Raw genomic sequence first — 26,330 nt, 5'->3', positions numbered from 1 at the left:
CTGGTGGGTCCCACTGAAGGACCTATTCAATAGATCCCTGGTAACAGGACTGGTGCCGCAGGATTGGAGAAGAGAGGTGGTGATCCTGCTTCACAAGAATGGGAGCAGAGAAGAGGAGGCTGGAAACTACAGGCAGGTTAGCCTCACCTCGGTGGTGGGAAAATTAATGGAGACTGTTGAAGGAAAGGAGAGTGAACTATCTACAATCCGGTGGCTTGCTGGACCCGAGGCAGCATGAGTTCACCAGGGTAAGGTCCTGTCAGACAAATCTGATTGATTTTTTTGATTGGTTGACTAGAGAATTGGATCAGGGAAGAACGCTGTATGTGATTTACTTGGATTTTAGTAAAGCTTTTGATATGGTCTCACATAGGAGACTTGTGAACAAAATGAAAAGTTTGGGAGTGGGTGTCAAGGTAGTAGCATGGATTGCAAACAGGTTGAGTGACAGGAGACAGCGTGTAATGGTAAATGGAACCTACTCTGAAGAGAGAGCGGTGTGAAGTAAAGGTTTTGGGACCGGTTCTGTTCAATATCTTTGTGAGAGACCTGGTGGAAGGGATAGAAGGTAAAGTTTGTCTATTTGCAGATGATACTAAAATCTGCAACAGAGTGGACATGTCTGAAGGAGTAGAGAGAATGAAAATTGATTTAAGAAAGCTTGAAGAGTGGTCGAAGATGTGGCAGCTGGGGATTCAATGCCAAGAAGTGCAGAGTCCTGCATCTGGAGTGCGGCAATCCAAAAGAGCTGGATGTGATGGGTGGTGAAAGACTAATGCTCATGGACTGAGAGAGGGACCTTGGTGTGATAGTGTCTGATGATCTGAAGGTGGCAAAGCAATGTGACAAGGCGATAGCTAAAGCCAAAAAGAATGCATAGAGTAAGATAAGAGGTAATGATGCTCTTGTGCAGGTCCTTGGTGAGGCCTCACCTGGAATACTGCTTTCAGTTTTGGTGCCCGTATCTCAAAATGGATAAAGACAGGACAGAGGCTGTCCAGAGAAGGGTGACCAAAATGGTGAGGGGTCAGCATTGGAAGACTTATGAGGAGAGGCTGAAGGATGTGAATATGTACGCCCTGGAAGAAAGAAGTGGGGGTACGATCCAATCGTATCCCCACGCACAATCGTCAAACCTTTTCCATTGGAAATAAATCAATAGAGCTAGAGGTCATGCCATGAAATTCCTGGGAGGAGGACTCAGAAAAAAGGTCAGGAAGTATTTATTCTCGGAGAGGGTGGCGAATGCCTGGAATATCTTTCTGGAGGAGGTGGTGAAGACGGAAACAGTGAAGGAATTCAGTGGGATAAACCCTGTGGATCCCTAAAGGCAAGGGGGGGGGGAAGGGGGGAATAAAGTAAGAGGCATGAGGGTAACTTGCTGATGTGGCTTCTACTACCCTTAGTCACTAAGGCTGATACTTTTGATGCAGCTCCATCATTCCTCTCTGCTTTCACGGCAACGGTTAAAGGAAATAGCATTTAAGCAGCATCGGAGGGCCCTGACTTTTATGTTCTGGGAAACTGATAAGCACAGGGGCTGACTGGGCAGCGCAGCGGACACCGGCATGAGCTTGCTGGGCAGACTGGGTGAATCATTTGGTCCTTTTTCTGCTGTCATTTCTACGTTTCTGTGACCTAATATACCACGCCGGCTGGTTGTGGACAGGATTTGCAGTCCGGTCGTGGACCATGCTCTCGTGGCGTATTTCTAAATTAAGTCCTGCCATGCCCTTAACTCACCACTGGGTGTCACTGTTGCTCCACATAAGTAAAGCCGAGGGCAGATAATGAGAACTGGACTTGGAAGCGGAGACACAGCTTAACACGTTTCCTTGGAAAGAAACCTGACCCAGTTAGCGTGCATTGTGCAGGCACTGACTGTGTTTCAGCGCATGCCTTTAAAAAAAAAACATTCATTACTTTAAATGACACAGTGGCTGGAACAGCCTAGGATGGAGCATCTCTTTTGTTCCTTGAGGTTCAGAGGGAAAGCTGCGAGGCTGTACAATTGATGAGGACGTGGGGGTCTCTTGTGCCCATTCTCAGAGGGGGAGAGCTCACGCAGGCAGTAGACTGGAAGGAAAGAATGGATTATTGGGCTAATTATCCATAATTAGGTGGGGATGCGCCATTGTTCACCGCTGCCAGCTGTCCCTGCTCGCAAGAGTGCCCCTTTCCTTCCATCCAGTACAGAATCTGTCTCTAATGAGCACCGATGCGCCAGGTGCCCTTCTAGAATTTAACAGCATGAGTTATGTAGCCAAGCAAGTCTGAGACACACCGTCCCAGGCAAGAGACAGACGTGGTGCATTCTGGTTAATCATATTTAGGGACCTTCACTACCACCTTTAACAAAAGGCTTGGGGGTAGCCTGCACAGAGAGGCAGTTACTACTCTTAACAGCAGGCATGGGGGTAACCTGCACGGAGCGGCAGTTACTGCCCTTAACAGAAGGCATGGGGGTAACCTGCACGAAGCGGCAGTTACTACCCTTAACAGAATGCATGGGGTAACCTGCAAGGAGCGGCAGTTACTACCCTTAACAGAAGGCATAGGGTAACCTGCACGGAGCAGCAGTTACTACCCTTAACAGAAGGCATGGGGGTAACCTGCACGGAGCAGCAGTTACTACCCTTAACAGAAGGCATGGGGGTAACTTGCATGGAGCGGCAGTTACTGCCCTTAACAGAAGGCATGGGGGTAACCTGCGCTTAACAAAAGGTTTGACAATAGAAAATCAGTGACCATTCATTAAAAAAAAAAAAAAAAAAAAGAAATAGATACAGATCACTGGTATCAAAGAAAATGATTTGTCATCTGCATTAGTGACAAAAATAGTAGTGGAACCCAGGAAAAATCAGAGCCAGATAAAGAAAAGCAAATTTGAAATCATTAAATAATATAAACCAGAGGCGACGTCCAGGATTAGCAAAGCAATGTTGCTTAATCACCCAACACTCCCCACCATCCATGCTGGCGCCAGTGAATTTCTTTGCATCGAGGACTATTTTGAGCTGAAGAAAACATACTTCAAGCTTTGAAATCTGACAAAATGTTTATAAGTGTATTGAAGTGTAAAAGCTGCACCTCCTGGCACATACCTGCAAACAGCTTTCTTCTTTCTCATGCTACATCTTAGTGTAGCAAGATGAGAAAAAAATTCCAGATTCTTTGGCCCATGAGCAGTGATTGCGAATTGCGAAAATAAAGATGTTGAGCCCTGTTCAGATCTGGCTTGTAAACTAGGAGAGGTAGCCCTGTTTTGCTCTTCTCGTGTGCCAGTCTCTAGTAACTCTGTGTATAGACTGCTGAGCTTCACCGTGAGTTTGGCTGACTCTACATGTCATAGCCACTGCTATTAATTGCATCAGTAGCATGGGATCTTCTTGGTGTTTTGGGTAATTGCCAGGTTCTTGTGGCCTGGTTTTTGGCCTCTGTTGGAAACAGGATGCTGGGCTTGATGGACCCTTGGTCTCACCCAGCATGGCAATTTCTTATGTTCTTATGTCCCTCCCGGCAAGGAATAGATTTTGTTCACAGGACATAGAAGCATCACTTGTGGTGCTGAGTACTTTCATAAGATGCTTCTTGGAAGGGTCCTGGGCCTGCCCTGTTGGCTTCATCATTGGGGAAATTAGGCGCAGATGCAAATGTCTTACACGTGAAAGGATCTTATTTTGAGTTACAGCGGTGGCAAAGCTTTTGGTGCCCACTACACTTTTGTTTCAGTTCCTCTGGTCTCTCTTCGTGCCCCTTACATTGGGAGTCATGGCTCTGCGCTAGTAAGTTCACATCGTAAGACAAAGTGACAAATATAGCAGGCCCCGAATTGTAACCGTCGTTCCCACTAATATCCTGTGGGCCGAGTGTGCAAAAATTGTTCTCGCGTGCGAATTTGCGCGCCGCGACCTCTGAAGCACCTTTTCTCTTCTCCGGTGTCCTCCCGACCCGTAGACCCGGATGCAGCTCACAGAGAGCAGTCTTGTAACGGACGCATCCAATCTTGCCAGTGCTGACCGGGTAGCATCTAAAGGTGACTGCATGAGGCTTGACCCGGGGAGCCGCCCGCCTTCTCCGCCGTGCTGGAAACCGGCACGCTTGGGTGCGTGTCCTGCCACCTTGCCGCAGGTGACGAGCCCTCCTCAGCCAGGTCCCGGCTGCCGGACATTGCTTCCCTGTCCCCCTTCCTAGGTCCAACCGTCTCCTGCTGCTGATCCGCTGGCCATTTGCCCCGGGCACTTGGAGGTCGGCATGCAATCGCCGTTCAGCTTGGCTAGCTAGCCGCTGAATATATTTGGCTATCCTAAAGTGAGCTGCATACGTTTATCCGGATAACTTTAGAACAGGTCTACAGGCCAACCAGAGTACGCTGGATAAGTTATCCTTGACTCCTCCCAGTAACAGCCCTGTAACGTCCCTAACTTATCCGTCTAACTTCTAGCAGGATGATAAAGTGCCCAGATATTCATGTAGCTTTATAACTCCAGAGCTGTCTGGCTAAATGCTTCTGATTATGGATCTGCTGCTGCCTCCGGAGAGAGAGAGCAAAAACTGGTCCCTGGCCAAGGAGCCTGCTGGGGACAGATTGCTGTCAGCGCTGTTAACTGTGGAGGGGTTAAGTGAAACATCCAAACCCCCCCCCCCCCCGAACATCCACTCCCACAAATATAACAGGAACAGGCAGGGGCGGATTCCGGGTATTTTCCACCCAGGCCGGCCCAGGAGATGCCCCGTGGTCTGGCGAGCGAGCATCTGTTGCGGCCGCGATTGGCAGACCACGTGACCAGAGCGACCGGCCCACCGGGGGATGCCCGATCCCCTGATAGCCAATCTGTCCCTGGCAACAGGAATCTCTCCTCCCAAATCTTCTGTCTTGGGGCTGATAAATTGATCCAAAGTTTCTGGCATGGAAGGAGGAGGGGGGGGGGGAGTGTAAGAGGGAAATCCAATTCCCTCTCCTCTTCACCAATTTCAGCCCTTAACAGACACATGGAGGTAATCAGCATGGAGCGGCAGCTACTACCCTTAACACAAGGCATGGGGGTAACCTGCACAGAGCGGCAGCTACTACCCTTAACACAAGGCATGGGGGTAACTAGCATGGAGCGGCAGTTACTGCCCGTAACAGAGACATGGAGGTAATCAGCATGGAGCGGCAGTTACTACCCTTAACACAAGGCATGGGGGTAACCTGCACAGAGCGGCAGCTACTACCCTTAACACAAGGCATGGGGGTAACTAGCATGGAGCGGCAGTTACTGCCCATAACAGAGACATGGAGGTAACCAGCATGGAGCGGGAGTTACTGCCCGTAACAGAGACATGGAGGTAACCAGCATGGAGCGGCAGTTACTACCCTTAACACAAGGCATGGGGGTAACCAGCATGGAGCGGCAGTTACTACCCTTAACACAAGGCATGGGGGTAACCAGCATGGAGCGGTAGTTACTACCCTTAACACAAGGCATGGGGGTAACTAGCATGGAGCGGCAGTTACTGCCCGTAACAGAGACATGGAGGTAACCAGCATGGAGCGGCAGTTACTGCCCGTAACAGAGACATGGAGGTAACCAGCATGGAGCGGCAGTTACTACCCTTAACACAAGGCATGGGGGTAACCAGCATGGAGCGGCAGTTACTACCCTTAACACAAGGCATGGGGGTAACCAGCATGGAGCGGTAGTTACCTCCCTTAACAGAAGGCATGGGGGTAACCTGCACAGAGCGGCAGTTACTACCCTTAAGAGAAGGCATGGGGGTAACCTGCATGGAGCGGCAGTTACTGCCCTTAACAGAAGGCATGGGGGTAACCAGCAGGGAGCGGCAGTTACTTCCCTTAACACAAGGCATGGGGGTAACCAGCAGGGAGCGGCAGTTACTTCCCTTAACACAAGGCATGGGGGTAACCAGCAGGGAGCGGCAGTTACTACCCTTAACAGAAGGCATGGGGGTAACCTGCACGGAGCGGCAGTTACTACCCTTAACAGAAGGCATGGGGGTAACCAGCAGGGAGCGGCAGTTACTCCCCTTAACAGAAGGCATGGGGGTAACCAGCAGGGAGCGGCAGTTACTACCCTTAACAGAAGGCATGGGGGTAACCAGCAGGGAGCGGCAGTTACTACCCTTAACAGAAGGCATGGGGGTAACCAGCACGGAGCGGCAGTTACTACCCTTAACAGAAGGCATGGGGGTAACCAGCAGGGAGCGGCAGTTACTACCCTTAACAGAAGGCATGGGGGTAACCAGCAGGGAGCGGCAGTTACTCCCCTTAACAGAAGGCATGGGGGTAACCAGCAGGGAGCGGCAGTTACTCCCCTTAACAGAAGGCATGGGGGTAACCTGCACGGAGCGGCAGTTACTACCCTTAACAGAAGGCATGGGGGTAACCTGCACGGAGCGGCAGTTACTACCCTTAACAGAAGGCATGGGGGTAACCTGCACGGAGCGGCAGTTACTACCCTTAACAGAAGGCATGAGGGTAACCTGCACGGAGCGGCAGTTACTACCCTTAACAGAAGGCATGGGGGTAACCTGCACGGAGCGGCAGTTACTACCCTTAACAGAAGGCATGGGGGTAACCTGCACGGAGCGGCAGTTACTACCCTTAAGAGAAGGCATGGGGGTAACCTGCACGGAGCGGCAGTTACTACCCTTAACAGAAGGCATGGGGGTAACCTGCTAGGAGTTATTAGCATAAGAAACTTGCTGGGCAGACTGGATGGAGCATTTAGTCTTTAATTACCGTGGTTACTATGTTACTGTCACCGTTGCAAAGCGGTGAACAAAAAATAGAGCTAGGAAAATGCGTTTTTCCGTAGGACTGTGTTCAGCGGCCGTGTCTCTTGCATCCATCTTGCATCCTTTTCGTACTGACGTCCTCTGAGTTGGATCGCCAGGTACAGAGTCCCCTGCTCCTTTTCACTTGCGGCCACTGCAGGCCAAACCGCCCTGGGTGAAAAGGTCCCACAGAGGTCGGCACCTGTCCTTTCCCTGGAACGTTGCACGCACATGGAACGGAGACCTAGGAGAGTCATTTCCCTGCCCTCGGGGTCTCCTGCACGTTCTCCAGCTAAGAGGACGCGAGCCGTCGTTTTCCGTCCCACCCCTGTACACGTTCAGGCACCCAGTGACCCGGGTAAAATGGCTTCTGAACATTGTGGGGGTCCCTCCTCCTCCATCCCTGTCTTGTGTAGTTAATCTTGCACTTTTTGTAAGTGCTAAAATGTCATGTTTTTCTGGGGGTTTTTAAAAAAATTTTTTTTTTTTTTAATGTTTGCCCTGGCATTTTCCTCCTGCTCCTCTGGGCTTTCAAGGTCGATCAGAAGCGGCTCCGGCCGGCCCGGAGAGCTCAGGCTGGACCCGGGAAGCGAAGCCAGCTGGTCTGCCCGGCAGACCCTGCTGCGGAGACCCTCCCGGTTCGGCTGAGCCCCAGACTTGCACGTTGGAAGCAGACAGGGCTTGCAGAGGTGCGGCCAGGGCATCACCTGCTGTGAACAGCGGGGGAGGAGGGGAATATTCAAAGGCATTTTCTTGTGCGCATAAACAGGTGTTTACCGGCATAAAAAGTTTTCAAAATGACCCTCTCCAAAAATGTAAAAATCATTTCATAGCCGTAGGGATGTAAAACACCAAAATGTACTGGATCAACTATTAATTTTATTATGTACTAGAACACAAACCTCTTGATAAATACCAATGCCTGCCTGTGAAAACCACCTCTGTAACGTTTAGTGAGCTATAACTATGAATGTCACTTTGTAAACCACTGTGACGTACCCAGGAGACGACGGTATATAAAATGTCTAAATAAATGAATCTGGAAGGCAGAAATGACAATGTTAGAAGACGCAACATTTTCCCTGCCCGTGTGTGTATGTGTGTGGCACAGTGCACAGGGTTGTGCCGAATATCCTGGCACAGGAGCCTTTGGCGAGTGGCAGTCATCAGGTGGGGGGCCTTCACAGCTAAGCGTCCCCGCCCGATAACTTCAGATGCCAACTGCACTTTTGCCAGAGAACAGGATCTCAGTCACGGCTGTGAAACTGTTGGCCAGAAGAATAATTTTCGTCAGAGTTACCCATGCGTGCGTTTACTGTTTGAAAAAGAGGGCTTACAGGGGAAACTCCTCCATGAATGCATGCATGCATGCACCAGCCATGTCACTGACATGTTTACGGGCTTCTGGGAGGCCAGCTCATCCCCATACGAGTGTACTCATGCGTCTTTCTGCTGTAAGAACCACATTTGTAATGCGACCTGTGATTTATGCCCCTCTAGTCAGGGATTCTTGTGCTGCTTCAGTCCTGAGGTCGGCTACTGACTGATATGAGTTATCGTAGGTGATTTTATAATTAATTCTGCTTTATGTAATTGTTGTTTTATCTATAACTGTGGTTATGTTTACTATGTTATGTTATTGTTCGATTTTATGGTTTTAGAATTATTACTGATGGGTTTTATGGTTAATTTGTTTTATTTGCTATGATCTGTTTGTTTTATTAGTTATTTTAATGTTTAATGATTATGGGGGTTATTTTGGAAGCCGCTTAGGGTATTAGATAATGTGGCGTATAAATGAAATAAATTTGGACATTCAATTTTGCACTGAGCTCTATGTGTTGTTAGGTCTGACCTGCAATCTTAATTTCTGTATAAACCTAAAGATATTGATGTGGTTATGTTACCTTAATTCCATTTAACTGGCAGGTATGTTCACAGTTTAGGTAAATCTCTCTTTGCACATAGGTCTGCTTTTCTCTTTGCTAATTTCACATTTCTCTTGTATTTTCATAAAGGCGATGGAAACGTGATGCTGTGTGAAGCCTGAATGCAGAATATGGAAGTTGGATATGGCACCCAACACGCCCAGCCACAATTAATTCAAAATGGATTTTACAACAAGAATTTCAAGGTGAATGCTGAAGTCAGCAAATCTAACCCCATGAAAATCTACGATTTTGACAGTTGTGACTCCAGCAACATGACCATCCAGCCTGGAGTCCCAGAGACGTTTCTCAAGCATGAAAAGAAGCCGAAAAGCAGCCGAATCTGGAGCTTTGTGAGCAGGAGGAAGGTCAACTCGGCCCACATCAAGAGGCCACAGTCCATGATTTTAACGGGAGAGATTATAAACCCAAAGCCCAAGCTGTCTTTTATGGATAGGGTGAGGTCCTTCAAGAAGATGAGAGCATCTACCTTCTCCAATAGTAACTCAGCAGGGGGAAACTCTAAAAACAAAGGATCAATAATTCCCATAGAGGGCAAGGATGAGAACACACAAAGTGCTATCCTCCGAACTGAGAAACTGGTAGGCAACCAGAGGCCTTATCGACATTCTTTTGCAGGGTACATTGATGATTCAGACTCTTCCCTGGAAGACGTTGAACTGAACATCTGTGTTTCGGAATATGATGCCAATGAGAATCGCTGGCTCAGGGATGTCCATGTTGGAATAGATGACAAAATGGACAATTTTGGTACTAATACAGTGCTGGTGGGAAGGGGGCAGGCCTGTAACTTAGGATATACTAAAAGTTCCACAATTGCAGAGGGGGAGATTCAAAGGAGGCATCTGAAAATCCCACCGGACCATACAAAAAGGAGGAGCTCAGATGTCTGGACTAATATGAAAGGAATTTCATTGGCTAGCAAAGACCATTCAAAGGTGGTAAAGCAAAGTGTTGGAACCAATTATTGTAATGTGGAAAGTACAACGGACAATTCTTCTGCCTTTTCCAACTTGGATGAAAGAGGTGAGGAGAACTTAAGCCAGGCTAAGAAATCGAACCAGACCATGAAACCTAGAAATTTTGGTGGGGTTCTTAGATTTTTCAGCAGTGTTGCTGAGGCAGCGAGAAAGTGGAAAAGTTCCTCAAAGCCATCTCAACAAGAAGAGCATGTGCCTTCCGTAATCGCTGGGGGCCAGGCCCAGGAGGCCTTGTCTTGCAAAGAGCCTTTGGTTATTGAAAATCAGAGCATCAGGACTGCTTCTTCCATCTCCACGTCTAGCCAGTCTCCAGATTCTGAGGTCTGGGTCAGTCCTGATCCTATATGTCCTGCAGTTTTCCAAGACTTGCCCCAGCAGAGCCCCCATGCGGAACCATTGCATTGCAGACTAACCGCCGGGGCCGGGTGCTCCAGCAATAGCCCTTTCTTGGAGACGTGCTGCTATACTGACTTGCCTCCAGGTCTTCAGGATAACCAGAATAGCTCATCATCGGCCTCTCTGCTTCTGCAAATAGCTACGGACCAAGCTTCAGAACTGGGGAACAGCGATACCACAGAGGACAGTTCAATGCCGCAACAGAATTCCCTCGCGTCAGAAGACCAAGATGCGACCACGAGTTGTGACTCGTGCCATGGATCAGAACTCAACTTATCGAGCATGCTGCCTCCTGGTGTCGAGGTCAAGGTATGTCGTATCTTTATTTTAGTACCTGTGGGGATTAGGTATCACAGAGGCACACTCTGAGGATATGTTTTTCAGGGTATTTTTATTGTTCGTTTTCAGGCAGTACTTTTCCTAATGCCTTTAGTATTTTTGGCTGTCTATTAAATTCTGTCTTTTACAATAATCCCTTTTTGACAGAAAAAAATGTAATGGCACCAGCACTGTAGTTGGCCCAATTATGGTAAATTCCTCCACAAGCCTTTACTGCATAGGTCTTATCATTAAAAATGATTAATTTTTTTTTTTAATTTTATTATGCAGCTACGGCTAGGAAAATGGAAGAGGGCTAAATTTAAGGTCTGGCAGAGTTGGTGGCAAAAGCTGGGATTAGAACCTACAGTACAGGGGGGAGGTAGTGACATTCCCAAGGTCACACACAAACTGTAAGAGCTGGGATTAGAACTACAGTACAGGGGAGGTAGTGACATACCCAAGGTCATACACAAACTGTAAGAGCTGGGATTAGAACTACAGTACAGGGGAGGTAGTGACATACCCAAGGTCACACACAATCTGTAAGAGCTGGGATTAGAACTACAGTACAGGGGAGGTAGTGACATACCCAAGGTCACGGATAAACTGTAAGAGCTGGGATTAGAACTACAGTACAGGGGAGGTAGTGACATACCCAAGGTCACACACAAACTGTAAGAGCTGGGATTAGAACTACAGTACAGGGGGGAGGTAGTGACATTCCCAAGGTCACACACAAACTGTAAGAGCTGGGATTAGAACTACAGTACAGGGGAGGTAGTGACATACCCAAGGTCATACACAAACTGTAAGAGCTGGGATTAGAACTACAGTACAGGGGAGGTAGTGACATACCCAAGGTCATACACAAACTGTAAGAGCTGGGATTAGAACTACAGTACAGGGGAGGTAGTGACATACCCAAGGTCACACACAATCTGTAAGAGCTGGGATTAGAACTACAGTACAGGGGAGGTAGTGACATACCCAAGGTCACACACAAACTGTAAGAGCTGGGATTAGAACTACAGTACAGGGGAGGTAGTGACATTCCCAAGGTCACGGACAAACTGTAAGAGCTGGGATTAGAACAGCTGCAGAGGGAGATAAAGTGAGTGGCCTAAAGCCACACAGATTTAGTGGTAAAGTGGAGCTTGGAACATATAAGGAAGAATTAAAAAAAAACCAAAAAAACTCAACAACTATTTTCTAACACTTGAGAATATAACACCATGAGATCACTATTCAAAGGTATTTAGCCAGATAGATCACAAATGGTTAAAAAAATTGCCCTTTTTTTTTTTTTTTTTTTTTTAAATTGAATGTCTAACCCAGTTACATATTAGACAGATCTTTTGAAGATATCCGGTTACTTGGAAGATTATCTCGCCAGATCAGGCCGGATAACATTAAACCTAACTGGTTATATTCAAAAACTGGTGAATTAGGTTTAAAGTTTTCCGGCTAAAGACAGGGAATATTCAGTGGGACACTTATTCCACTAAATATCCAGGACAAGTTATCCGGCTAACTTTAGCTGAATAACTTGTCCATTGGCCGCCTTACTGAATATTTTTCAACCAATATCAATAAACATCACTCGTAAGAACATAAGAAATTGCCATACTGGGACAGATCAAGCCCACTGTCTCTGGGCTGGTAAGAAATTGACAGTGATCAATTCAGGTCCCAAAGAACAGAGTCAGTCCTCCTTACTCATAACCAGGGGCTTTTCCAAGTCTACCTGGCTAATAATGATTTATGGACTTTTCTTCCAGGATCTTATCTAAACCCTTTTTGAACCCAGCTACACTAACAGCTTTTATCACATCCTCTGGCAATGAATTCCACATTTTAAATATATATAGCTTTCTCCGATTTGTTTTAAGCGTGCTGCCTGTTAGCTTAATGGACAGTCCCCTATTCCTAGTGCTGACAAAATGCTTCTCAGTTTGACCCATTCTGTATCCACGTGATAAGGCTCAGTAAGAAGGCAATTTTCATAATCTGTATATTGAACAGTAAAGCTCATTAACAAAACATGTTCCCGAGCACCCAAAAGAACATCAGAGAATAAGCATACAAATTCATTCCCGTCCGCACCAAAATTGTGAACAAGTCGTAAATATGACAACCAACTATAGACTGATAAGTGTTCAAGAAAGATCATACTCCGAGCAAGAGAAGGCAAAGAGTCAATATATGGTAACTAAATGTCCAACTGTCTCTGTTTCATTTCGGGAGGGCTTCTTTTTCCAATCATCAATTCCATCAGCATTCCTCTTTGTATCCTCCATGCAACTTGGGAATATATGTCTACTCAACGTTCACTAATTTTATCTCTATACTAAGTTATTTACATTCATTTTTTCAAGTCCTTTCATGATTTTGTAGAACTCTATCATATCTCCCCTCAGTCATCTTTTGTCCAAACTGAACAGCCCCTAACTTCCTTAGCCTTTCCTCATAGGGCAACCGTTTCATGCCATTTATCATTTTGGTCACCCTTCTCTGCACTTTCTCCAGTGCAACTATATCTTTTTTTGAGATGTGGTGACCAGAATTGCACACATTATTCAAGTTGCGGTCTCACCATGGAGCGATACGGAGGTTTTATGTCATCCATCGTTTTATTAATCATTCCCTTCTTTATAATTGCTAACATTGTTTGCTTTTTTGATCACCACGCTTTCAGATAATAGAAAGACTAGGGGGCACTCCATAAAGTTAGCATTTGGCACATTTAAAACTAATCGGAGAAAGTTCTTTTTCACTCAACGCACAATTAAACTCTGGATTTTGTTGCCAGAGGATGTGGTTAGTGCAGTTAGTGTAGCTGTGTTTAAAAAAGGATTGGATAAGTTCTTGGAGGAGAAGTCCATTATCTGCTATTAATTAAATTGACTTTATTTATTTATTTATTTATTTATTTATTTATTTATTTAAGATTTTTATATACCGGCATTCATGATATAATCATATCATGCCGGTTTACATATAACAGGGGTGTACAATAAACAACTAAGTAACCTGGAAGTAGAAGGAGGCAGTTACAAATAACAAGGATGATAGAACTGGGAGAAGAGAAATAAAGGAGAGGATAACATTTGCTATAGATATTTACATTAGCTATAACATTAGCTATAGATATTTACATGGAGAAAGGGGTTGATCTGGCTGGGTAACGTATGTTTGATGGTGTGAGAAATTAGCAACAGTAACATGGATAGACTTAGATTTTAGTTACTTGCGAGGTTCTTATGGCCTGGATTGGCCACTGTTGGAAACAGGATGCTGGGCTTGATGGACCCTTGGTCTGACCCAGTATGGCATGTTCTTATGTTCTTACACCACATCTGCTGGTTCACCTTTGTCCACATGTTTATTCATTCCTTCAAAAAAATATAGGAGATTTGTGAGGCAAGACTTCCTTTGGGTAAATCCCTGCTGACTGTGTCCTATTAAACCATTTCTATCTAAATGTTTTGTGATTTTATTCTTTATAACAGTTTCCACAATTTTTCCTGGCACTGAAGTCAGGCTCATTGGTCTATAGTTTCTTGGATTACCCCTTGAGCCCTTTTTAAATATCGGGGTTACATTGGCCATCTTCCAATCTTCAGGTACAGTGGATGATTTTAATGATAGATTACAAATTAATTGAAATAGGTCTGAGAATTCATTTTTTAGTTCTTTGAAAAACCCTGTGATGTATGCCATCTGGTCCAGGTGATTTACTGCTCTTCAGTTTGTCAGTCTGGCCTACTACATCTTCCAGGTTCACTGTGATTTGGTTCAGTTCATCTGAATTATCACCCTTGAAAACCGTCTCTGGAATGTGTATCTCCCCAAAATCCTCTTCAGTAAGCACCAAAGCAAAGAAATCATTTAATATTTCTGCGATGGCCTTATCTTCTCTAAGTGCCCCTTTAACCCCTCGATCATCTAATGGTCCCTAGCAGGCTTTCTGCTTCGGATATATTCCCAGTTGACCCTGTTGAAAGCCTTGTTGGTGTCAAACTAATGAGAAGGGAATTCATGCATTGTTGTATAGAATGTTCCACGGAAGCCAACACTTTCCAGATGTTTGTAGCTGCATACCACCCTTCAGTGAAGCCAACTTGTTCTGAGGATACCAAAGTTGGCAATATTTTGGCCAGGCAATCAGCCATTATCTTAGCTAATAACCTTACATCAAAATTCAATAAAGAGATTGGCCTGTACGAGCTAGGCAATAGGAGATTGCGCCCTGGCTTGCGTAAAACCACAATAATAGAAAAATCGCCGGGAAACAAAGAAGGTTTGAGAGCTCTGTGAGAATGAGATCCGCCCCCCCCCCCCTGACATGACCACGCTCAGCGTTCGAGCCGGTAAACGGTGCCGGTCCACCAGGCGTCGCGTGCCGAAGGGGACGCAACAAAGGGGTTCTCCCCTTTGTGCACCCCTTCGTGCAAACCTTTGTATTCATTTTAAAAATTTTTATTTATGTTTCCTTTGTTAATTAACCTTTTTTTTTTCAAGTTTTTTCAAGTTTTTTAGCTTTTTGCCTTGTTAATTGTTTTGTTATAATTGTTCATTGTATTAGACTAAGGAATCATATTTCCTGCTTATTCTGTTTCATTGTAAACCGGTATGATTTGCATTTGATGCAAGAATGTCGGTATATAAAAGTTAAAAATAAATAAATAAAATAAATATTAGCTAGGTTAGACTCCGATAGAACTCTCCTGTTTCCAATAGTGTCAAATGTTTTCCCAATCAGAAGTTTATAAAATTCACCAGGCATGCCATCGGGACCGGGATCCTCATGTAACGGCGAACTCCGAATAAGGGAGTACAACTCTGTCAGAGAAAAAGGATTGTTTAGCAAGTTTAAGTCTTGTTCCTTCAACTGGGGGAGGGGAATATCCCTTAAATATTTAACTTCTTGCATATTATTGGGTTCCTTAGCACAAAGATTCTTGTAGACATTTACAAAGAGATTCCCAATCTGTTTAGTATCTCTGACAATAGCACCACCCCTCGTTCTCATGGATACTACATAAGTTTTGCCTTGCCATTGTTTCACTGCATTGGCCAACATTCTCCCGGCTTTGTTGCCATGGAGAAAAAATTTATATTTGTAATATAGCATGTAATATAGCATGTAATATAGGTGTTCAAAGCAGTTGTGTGTTGAGGAACTGCAATTTATTGTCAGGAGTAGGATCAGAAGCAATTCTTCTATCAAATGGTACCTGTTTTTCCAAACTAAGTAGATCTTAACTTTCGCTTCTGGGCTGTATCGGCAATAAAATCGCTCCTTAGTACGGCTTTCGCCGTTTCCCAAAATAATGAGTCTTGCTTGTGTGCCTCATTAAAGCGTTCAAACTCCTTCCATTTCTATATCAAATAAAAATGAAATTCCAAATCATGATACAAATATGCTGAAAATTTCCAGGAATCAGGTGAATTAGTCTCCAGTAAGGCCTCCAGCTGAAGCCACACGGGGGCATGGCCAGAAATTTCAAATGCACCAATCCCGGCATTTACAACCTTAGAAAAGGAAGTTTCAGACGGAAACAAACAGTCTATCCGGGTTTTAGTGTCATGCGCCCTAGAAAGGTGAGTGAAATCAAGAGGGTGAAGAAATCTCCACACACCCACCAAAGAGAGCCGGTCACACAGACTGTTACGCGTCTCGGCCATGGTAGGCCCACATCCGGGCCTACTCACCCCAGGAATCCAGCTGCCAGCTCCGGTTCCCCTTCCCTCGTGGCGGTGGGCAGCCGCCTCCGTCCCCGAGTGCCTGCAGCCAGCTCTGCCACTTCTGACTCCTTTACAGTTCCTCCTTGAGCCCCGACGGGCCTCCCCATGCCGGCCACGGAGTCACGCCACCGCCCTGCTTCCTCTGGGCCCTGGCTTAGGCGCGCGCGCACACGTGACTCCCGCACTTAAAGGGGCCGCAGCGGGAAAGTAGCCCGCAGCCCCGGATGATCACATCACTGGGCCTCTGTATATAAGGCAGGGCCCAGCCACTTGTTCCCTGCCTTGGCAACAGGTTTCCACAATTGCTCATTGCTCATTCCTGGTTCCTGTTCCTGTCATCGTTCCTGTCTCCTGTTCCTGCTTGTTCCTTCGCCTGCTCCTTGTACCCTTGGACTGATTCTCTGATATTGACCCCTGCTTTGTCTGGACTATGCTTGGACTGATTAAGAACATAAGAAATTGCCATGCTGGGTCAGACCAAGGGTCCATCAAGCCCAGCATCCGGTTTCCAACAGAGGCCAAACCAGGCCACAAGAACCTGGCAATTACCCAAACACTAAGATTCTCTGGTATTGACCCCTGCTTTGTCTGGACTACGCTTGGACTGATTCTCTGGTATTGACCACTGCTTCGTCTGGACTACGCTTGATCTGAACTCCTGGCTCTGTCCTCAGCTCTGCTTCTGGTACTGTGCCTTTCTGCTGGCTGTCCTGACTCCAGCTTGCCTTGGACCCTCCTTGGGTATCCCACGGACTTGACCACTCAGGCTTCGGCCTGTCTTTACCTGGATGCCCCCCTGCTCTCCCTGTTGGCGTCTAGGTCTCTGGAACCCTGCCTCATCCGGACCATCCTTGGCCCTCCAGTACTTCTGCTGGTTCCTGGCGTACCCTTGTCTACACCAACTGGGAGTCGTCACACGGAGGCCTGTCTAAGTCCAGCTGGCCCCGGCACACAAGGGCTCAACCTAAGGTGAACGTGGGTTGGTATTGGTGAAGCTCCAGTCGGCCTCCATCTCCTAGCCTGCTCCACCTCCCAACGGTGGGGACCCATAGGGCTTGCCCTGCGGGTAGCGTCAACCCTACCTCGGGCCAAGGGTCTATCATCAGCGCAGCAGATTGCCAAGGCCATGGATTCAGCAGAGTCTTCTGCCCTCCAGGCCATTCTACAAGAACAGCAGTGGTTCCTAGAGGCATTGGCCTCTTCTGTCAAACGTCTCCACACTCGGCTGGATACTCATGCAAGTGCCACAGCTCCGATGTCTGCACTAGTCAGCCCACCTCCCACAGCCTCACCCACCAGGGCTTTGCTGGCCCTACCCGCTCCATCCCATTTTAACACGGACCCTCATCTCTGCAGAGGGTTTATTAACCAGTGTTATATGCAGTTTGCTCTGCAGCTTTCCATTTTCCAGGATGAACTGTCAAAGGTGACCTTTATTCTTTCTCGTTCGAAAGGCATGGCTTTGGCGTGGGCCTCTCCCTTATTGGAGCATTTGGACTCTCTTCTACAAAAATTGTCATGCTTTGTGACGATCTTCCGTCGGACCTTTGATGATCCCAGCAGGCAGGCTATGGCCAGTACCCATCTCTTACGCTTACGACATGGTCAGAGACCCCTCAACGACTCCACCAATGAGTTTTGGACTCTAGCCACTGAATTGGCGTGGCAAGAGGATTGTCTTCGAGCCATTTACTTGGATGGTCTTTCATCCCAATTGAAAGACGAACTTGCAGCCTGAGAAGTTCTGTCCTCTCTAGAGGATTTAATCGACTTGACAGGCAGGATAAATCACCACTTCCAGGAATGTCACCGTGAAGTTCGGACACCCCGACGCGTTGCTGTGGACCTATCCCACTCTCCTCCTTCCACAAAGCCCACTAGTAGTGGGACTCAATCTACCATCAAGTCAGAGGAACCTATGCAGCTGGGTCGTGGGCGCCTTACTCAGGAGGAATGTCTCTGACGGAGGGACTCCAGCTTGTGCCTGTACTGCGGGGCTTCCGGCCTCCGCCTTCAGACTTGTTCTGTCCGTCTGGGAAACTCCTGGGCCTAAATTGGTTGGGGTCCTGAGCTTGGGCACTTCTACTCCGGCCCCTCAATTATCATTACTAGTTACGTTAACCTGGGACGCCCATTCTTTCCCAACCATGGCTGGAGCAGGTGGGAGTTTTATCTTGAAAGGGCCTGGTACACCTTTTAGGCATACCTACTCATACCATTGAAGTCTCTCTGTGGATCGCCACCTGGGCGGATCTCCCAGACAACAGCACCTGTTCAGCTATTCACTGGCGCTGTCCATGAGGAGGAGATTGAACATCTTGTGTTGGAGAAATCCATTCATCCTATAGTCTTGGGGTTGCCATGGCTCTAGCACCACTCCCCCCAGTTTGACTGGGGAGCTCTGCAGCTCACCGAATGGAATTCTACTTGTTGCCAACAATGCTTGAAGAAGGTGGAGCCTTCAACTGCAGTTCCCCTTGCCGTAGCCGTTTCTGGTCTTCTGTCTCCCTAACAGGACTTCAAGGACGTCTTTTCTAAGCAGAAAGCAGACATCCTTTCGCCCCTGCATAAGTTTGATTGTCCAATTGATCTGCTACTGGCTACTACCCCTCCCAGGGGTAGAACTTATCCTTTGTCTCTGCCTGAAATCCAAGCCATGACCGAATGCATCCAGGAAAACCTAGCTAAGGGGTTTATCCAACCGCCCACCTCGCCTGCAGGAGCAGGTTTTTTATTCGTCAAGAAGAAGCATGGGTCATTAAGACCTTGTATCGATTACCGTGGCCTAAATGCAATCACCCGTGAGGACAGATACCCATCACCCTTGATCTCCGAATTGTTTGACTGCTTTCAGGGCGCCACTATCTTTACCAAGCTGGACCTGCAGGGTGCCTACAATTTAGTCCGTATTCGCCCAGAGGATGTTTGGAGAACAGCATTTAACATGAGAGACAGCATTATGAATACCTCGTCATGCCTTTCAGACTCTGCAATGCCCCCACAGTATTTCAACAGATGATCAACGAGATCGTTCACGACCTTATACACTAAAGTCGTCGCGTATCTGGATGATGTTCTTATCTTCTCAAAGGACCTGGATTCCCATCGGGCCGATGTCCACACTGTTCTCCAACGGCTTCGCGAAAACCACCTATTTGCCAAATTGGATAAATGTTTATTCACGAAGTCCAATTTGCCTTTCTTGGGTTACATCATCTCCCAATGATATCTGTGGAAGAATTAGCTACCACATTGAAATCTCCCCTCAGCAGAATCAGAACATGAGAATACTTAGAAACAATATCAATAATTTTAGCAAAAAACTTTTTGGAATAGTTATTTGGGGCATAAACACTTCCCAGTAAAAATGTCTTCCCAAATAATAAACCTTCCGCAAAAATGTATCTGCCATCATCATCTTTGATCATTTTAAGAAGATGAAAACGTAAGGACTTATGTAAGAGAATAGCCACCCCTGCTCTGTAGGAGGTAGCAGAGGCATAGAAAACATTGCCCACCCAATTTTTCTTCAATTTATCATGCTCAGAATCTATAACATGCAGCATTGCAATATCCACATGCATATATGGTTCATGGCCTATAACAGTTTATATCGTTTATGCCACAAACATTCCAAGATATACATTTCAACTCCTTACCCAAAATGAAATCTTTTTAGTAAATTAAATGGAAAGAATGTATAAGATTAACACAAAGGGAAAAAGACCCTACCAGCCTGGATCTTCTCCCCAAGTAGCTCCAAGAGTTTAGCAACGAACTCAAGATATTTGTCCTTAGTTGACCATCCATCAGTGACAAACATAGCAGTAAGTAAACAGCACTGATCGATACCCAAAGAACATACTCCCACCGCCCAACCCTCCTATCCATTCTGCCAAAACCCAGAAGGGACAAGAAAAATGAGATAAGAAAGTAAAAAGAACCAAGAACTCAGTAAATTCTATGCTGTCCCCAACTAAACAAAAACAGAAGATTTCTTCCAATGTGATTCAGTCTTGCATTTAGCGGCAACCAGCAAATGTCACCACTTTAGACGTTTTAGAGATAGAAATGATATTTCGGGGATTGCCATGTTATTTATCGCACAAAATTGTTTCTTTAAGAGCTCCACATGCCTCCTTCCGGTACTTTTTGAGAACGGGACAGGACCCATGGACATGGATCCCCCATCATCCTGAGCTTTCTGATTCCACCAGTGTTCGCCCGGAGCCCCAGGGAAGACCTTCTGAAGTCTGTGTGTGGGTGATAAACCACCAGAATAAGATCTTTTTCTCCAATACACTCATGAGAGTGTATTGGAGTGTCTTCCCATTGGGATGTCAGTCGGGTGTGGGGTTTTTGTTTTTTTTTATATCCATCTTACTCCCAGAGTATCGTATAATTCTTCCTTACCGTAAACCTGAGCAAGACTTTGAATAGACTTGTCCCTGTCATTAGCCCCCCTTGAGATCAAGGGGGAGGAAGCCGGATTTCGCTGGCAGAGTGACAGTGCTGGGAACTGCTGAGGCAGAGAGAAGAAGCCTTGATTTTCTTCGGCTAGAATAGTCCACCTCGTAGAAGACCTTAGTTTGTCCTGTGCACTGAGCCAGGAGGACATCAGACGCAGAAGGTGCAATTGTAACAGCAGAACCTGATTTTCAGGTTTGCTGTACTTTTTAGATGCTGTAGCTTAGATTTTTCAATAAGTGCCAAGCTCGCACATCCTAAGCCTGCCCACAACAAGCGTGGCATTCAGCCAGAAGATGCCACGTACATTGTGTTTGAATGTCGGCCTGTCAATGCACGAATCCTTGCGCATTATGAAAGAATGGTCAGAGGTACACGTGTCGGTGGTGTGTACCTTTTTCGAAAGTTAAATCTACGTACAAAGGGCTGTGAATTTTCAAAAGGTTTTACACGTTTAAGTGGGCTTTTGAAAATTGCCTGAGGTCGGGCTTGTATGTGAAAAGGTGCACGCGTGTCCTGTGCATGTTTTTTAAGGCGCAAAAAAAAAAAAAAAAAAAAAGAGGCATTCTGGAAGGGATGGAGGGGTGGAGTTGGGGTGGAGAAACCGTTTCCGCACATAATGTCGGTTTTCAGAAGTCCACGCGTAAAAGTAGGTGCATGAGTGTAAACCTGCCCTGATTCTCGCATCAGAATCGCGCGCACACGTCCGCTCACGCACTTCAGTCCTACTCGCGCGGTTATACAAATTAGCCTTGTAGTTTCCAAATGCCCCCAAAATACGCCCCCCCCAGCTTCCCCCCGGAACGCCTCCTTTCTACGTGGTTAAACGCACGTTACGACGCCCTGCGCGTGCGCGCCGTCAGGCAGATACGGAAGGTGAACCCCACGGCTACCCGCGTAAAACCTCAAGAAAAACGCGCACTAGGAGGGGAGCAAGAGGAGGAATGCAGCAGGGGCGTAAATAAAGCAAGTGACACCCCCCCCCTTCCCCACGTCAAATGAAAAGAAAACAAAACCATAATATAAATGGTGTTTGGTGCTCAGGTCCAGGGCACGGAGCCAGCAAGGAGAGCGCCACCGTTCAATAATTAGTGCACACAATTTTAGATGCCTAAAAAAGACTAATCGTTTCTGAAATCATTTAGTATTTTCAAAAGATGCTCGGCAGTGCCAGGATTGAAAGCGGTTTCCCTTCCTCCTTTTCGGGGCAGTTTTTTTTCCCTCTTCGTGCTGTTCTTGGTCTGTTCACATCTCATCGGTTTTCTCCGGATTCCTTTCCTCTGTCTCCTTCTCGTTTTATTTTTCAACTTCTGCGCGTCTCCTCTCGCCACCCTCTCTCCCTTCCCGTCGTCACGGCCTCTTCGCCCCTCTCCCCGCTGTCCGTCCTGTTGGTCAGTTCGTCGGCCTCAGGTTTTTCCTGGAGGATGAAGCATCTTCAGCAGGGGCTTTTTTTTTTTTTTTTTTTAAATCTATTGACCGCCTTCTGACATTTTAATCCACTCTAATTGAAAATTCATTTTAATAACTGTAATTATTGATCTTATAAACGAGTACAATTACTGACAGTGTTACGTTTCCTGCTGTTTTTATTTCTACTTTTAATTTTGGGGTTGGGACAACAAAGGGTGCCACAATGACAACACAGGGGCACCTCCCCCCTCCCCCCCCCCCCCCCCACAAAATACTGCTTCCGTGTCTGCTGCTGTCTTTCCTCTGTCTCTCATCTACTCTCATCTTTCCACCTCTCTTGCTGTCTTACTCTTCTCTTCCTTTGCACTCTCTCACCTCTCTTTCATCTTCTACCTTACCCCCTTCTCTTTATTTCTCTTCTAGCCTGCTTTTTTTATTTTTTTGCACCCCTCCCTGCTTAGTCTTCCTCTCCCTGGCCTCTGCCCGTGCCACAAACCGGAGGTAGGGCCAGGGTGCAGTCAGTGTCCCTGCAGCGGCTTCTGCCGCCTCGCCCTGCGGCTCTCGACCTTAAGAGTCGGGAAGCGTGGGTGGGAAAGGCGGAGGGAGCAGCCGTGGGCGTTGTGTGTGGCCCCTGCCTCGTGGCAGCCAGACGGCACAGCTGCAGAAATCTAGTCCGAGAACCCCAGGGAAAGGCAGGTGACCTGGCAGTCTCCTGCAAATGCCGGGAGACTGAGTTTGTGCAGGTGGAAGGAGGAGTGGCCTAGTGGTGAGAGCAGGTGGCTGCAAACCAGAGTAACCAGGGGTTCAAATCCCACTGCCAGAGCTTTACGCAAGTCACTTCACTCTGCATTGCCTCAAGTGCAAACTTAGGGACTGATTTTTCTCCCATTTTTTTTCTCTCTATGGGGAAAAATGCTTAGTAAATTGGGCCCTTGGATTGTGAGCTTTTTGTGGATAGGGACTGTAACCTGATTGTAACCCAATTCATGTGGCTGAATGGTGTAATATAAATTAAATTAAATTAAAAAAAACCAAAACAAAACAAGGTCGCTGCTGGTTGAGGGATGCTTGGGGTGAGGTTATTTGAGGCTCTTCCTCACTGTAAGGGGATCGCTTTCTCCCAGTCGCTCAGGTGCTGCCCTGGGTGTTCGTTTCATGGCCCAAGCAAACTGGCCGCTGCAAAAAGGTTGTGCGCAGCACAACACATAGATTAACCCTCGGTTGTACAAATGTTTTTCCATGTGCAAACTCTACTGCCAATGCAGCAAGGAAATTTGTGCACAAAAGAAATGTGTGCTCAGTATTGTGGGGCCGATGCAAAGGAGTGCGCTCAGCCGAGCGCGCTGTTTAATCCCCGGTTAGGCGTGCGTTTTGGACGCGCGTCCTCAGCCCCTTGTGCTATAAGGGGATTAGTGCGTCCGCGATGCGCGACCGATGCGCCGCAAAACTGATGGCGCTCAGCACACGCCAATGCGTGTCGGTGAGGCTGTTAGTTATTCACCCCACCTGCAAAAAAAACAAACCAAAAAACGTGCGCTGGACCCGCACATTTTTTACGCTCAGAAATTAACTCCTTGCCCAGAGCGGGCGTTAATTTCTGAGCAGCCCAAAAAGTTGTACAGAAAACGCGGAAAATTACCGTGCCCGGTTAGGAAGATGGGAGCTCGTAAAACCGAGCGTCCGCCTCCCTGACCTGTGGGCAGCCGACCTCTCCCGGGCGCCCGCTGCCAAGCAGGTAACTAGGGGCATGCAGTCGACCCTAGCGCCTCCTTGGTAGCGCGACCCCCTCGTTTAAACATTGCATCACGCACCCAGGAGAGGTGGCCCGGGGGCGCGCGTTAGAAAAGAGAGCTCTCAACACTTTTATTGCCCCCCTGGCATGGACATCCCATGCTAACGATGGCTTTAGGTATTACTCCCCCGTGCAGAGCGGGGCGCTGGCTGTACCTCCTGCTTTCTTAGGGGCTCGATATTCAGCAGCACTTAGTTAAGTAAGGACTTAGCCAGCCCAATGGTGGTGACTGAATATCTGACCACTTATCTGGATAAGCGCTTACCCGGTGGGGGACATGGGCATTTTTACTTATCCAGTGAACCCGCTCAATAAGATTTATCCGGGATAACTAGTGACTTATTTGGGGATATTCAGAAGCATAGCCGTGCTGCTGAATATCCTGTGTAAGTTAGCCAGAGAGGTCTTATCCCACTAACTCACTCACACTATTTTATTTTATTTTTTTAATATCTACCACTTAGTGCTAGAAAATTAACTCCTAGTCCATGGTGAATTAAAGTTTCCAGGGCTGGCATTAGTCTATGATAGAAGCTGGAGTTCTGGTACTGGTACCTCTAGTTGGGATTTTATGCATAGAAAACATGCTTTGTGCAAAAAAACCCCAAACATTTTTTCCATGCATAAATTATGTTTTATACCCACAAAAATGCTGTATGAGTGGAAAGCGTGATTTGTGCACATAAACCATGCTTTCTGCACATACACTTGTTTTTCAATGCACACGTTTTCTGGTTTGTGCGCATCTTTTAACTCCTAGTGCAGCTTTTTAACTCCCAATGTAGTAAGCTTATGCCATTAGCTTAGTACATTGGGAGTTAAAAAAACAAAAAAAACTTAGCTTGTGCATTAGGAGATCGTACGCTTAATTGCAGTGCCTAGTTTTAACGTAAAGCTTTTTGCGTTGAGCTCCAGAGATGTACATGGAATTGACGTTTCACTGAAAGACCTTAGCGCCCTCTGCTGGTCCTTGGTAAGCTTACAGGGTTGTATTTAGCTTTTCCAGCAATCGGTGAAACTGGATTATAGAAATCTAGAGCACCAGGGCAGATGAGGACCGCCGGGCCCATCATTCCTGGCATAGTGCACCAGACCCCAGTTGATCTCTGACTTTCCCTCACTTCTTTGCACTGTTACGAACAGATTTTGCCAGAAGTCCTGGCAGTAAACAATTCCAGTAATCCAAGTGCGTTAAAATGAAGGCGTGGGCTAGCAATGCTAAATCTTCCTCGGATAAAGAGGAACAAATGTGCCAAAGTGAACGCAAAAAGAAAAAAAACAACCTAGAAATTTCTGTGAGGGCTCCAAACTCAACTGTGAATCAAATACCACAGCCCAAACCCCAGACGGAGTTAACACCACATCACCTGATCAAAGTGAAGATTTCATTACCCATAGGATTCCCGTCCTAGACATTATAAGGCCAAGTTTATTTTCTTTCAGTCACAGACCAGTGGCCTCCAATTCCTGATTAACCGCAATAATGATATCGACATCTACTTGGGCTATAACAGCTGAATGTCATCTGCATAACAGTGGGGGAACATTGTCAGATGCAAGGAAAAAGAATGGTCTGCCCCGTCATACAGAGGCCTCCCCTTTCCACCCCTTGCATGTAGAAAGCACAGCGATGTATATTCCATTCTGGATTTCCACCTGCACGAAGAGTAATGCAAGAATTCAGATGTGCCATCTGGTATCGCGGGTTCATTTGCCCAAGGTGTGCTGCACACGTTCAAAGCGTGCCGTACTCCAAAGGCACAGCGTGCTTGTGAACAGGACAGGACTTGAAGACAGCCCTTCAGCTACCCTATATCTACAAAGGCCCACTTTTTAAGTACAGCAGAAATGTTTTACATTTAACCTTGGAACATAAGAACATGCCATACTGGGTCAGACCAAGGGTCCATCAAGCCCAGCATCCTGTTTCCAACAGTGGCCAATCCAGGCCATAAGAACCTGGCAAGTACCCAAAAACTAAGTCTATTCCATGTAACCATTGCTAATGGCAGTGGCTATTCTCTAAGGGCCTCATTTTCTAAAGTATCGCAGGCCTGTGATACGTTAGAAGATGAGGGGCGGGGGGGCCGAAACGGGGGGGCGGGCCTGCGCTAGCCAGCAGCGATCGCACCATCCCGGTGCGATCGCTGCCGGTTTCACACCCAATAGCGCCACCATAAGAGGTGAAGCTATTGGGAGCGAAATAGGCAGCGAAAAGGCACTTACCTTTTCGCTGGGCTCGCAGTTGTCGCAGAGTCGGCCCCGGTGACGCCCTGACTCCTCCTCTTCCGGGGCCGACTCCACCCCCATTTTGGTATCACACGCGAAAAGGGACATTTCGCATGTGAAACGTCCCTTACCGCATGCGATACGTTTGTAAAATGAGGCCCTAAGTGAACTTAATAGCCGTTAATGGACTTCTCCTCCAAGAACTTATCCAATCCTTTTTTAAACACAGCTATACTAACTGCACTAACCACATCCTCT

General features: G+C 46.8%; 1 protein-coding gene across 1 annotated transcript in view; it reads left to right on the top strand.

Annotated features, from left to right (window-relative positions):
- The first annotated feature begins 8,801 nt into the window (after window positions 1-8,801).
- The window catches only part of ARHGEF9 (Cdc42 guanine nucleotide exchange factor 9), a 372,437-nt gene continuing 354,908 nt past the window's right edge, over window positions 8,802-26,330 (top strand). Inside the window, exon 1 of the mRNA XM_029607691.1 lies at window positions 8,802-10,414. Within this exon, the coding sequence (XP_029463551.1) occupies window positions 8,831-10,414 (1,584 nt within the window). The 5' untranslated portion in view covers window positions 8,802-8,830. The remainder of the gene's footprint in view (window positions 10,415-26,330) is intronic.

The sequence above is a fragment of the Rhinatrema bivittatum genome, chromosome 6, assembly GCF_901001135.1.
Source record: "Rhinatrema bivittatum chromosome 6, aRhiBiv1.1, whole genome shotgun sequence".
NCBI classification, from domain to species: domain Eukaryota; kingdom Metazoa; phylum Chordata; class Amphibia; order Gymnophiona; family Rhinatrematidae; genus Rhinatrema; species Rhinatrema bivittatum.
The sequence above is the reverse complement of the archived record's forward strand: the minus strand, read 5'-3'. Positions and strand labels throughout refer to the sequence as shown.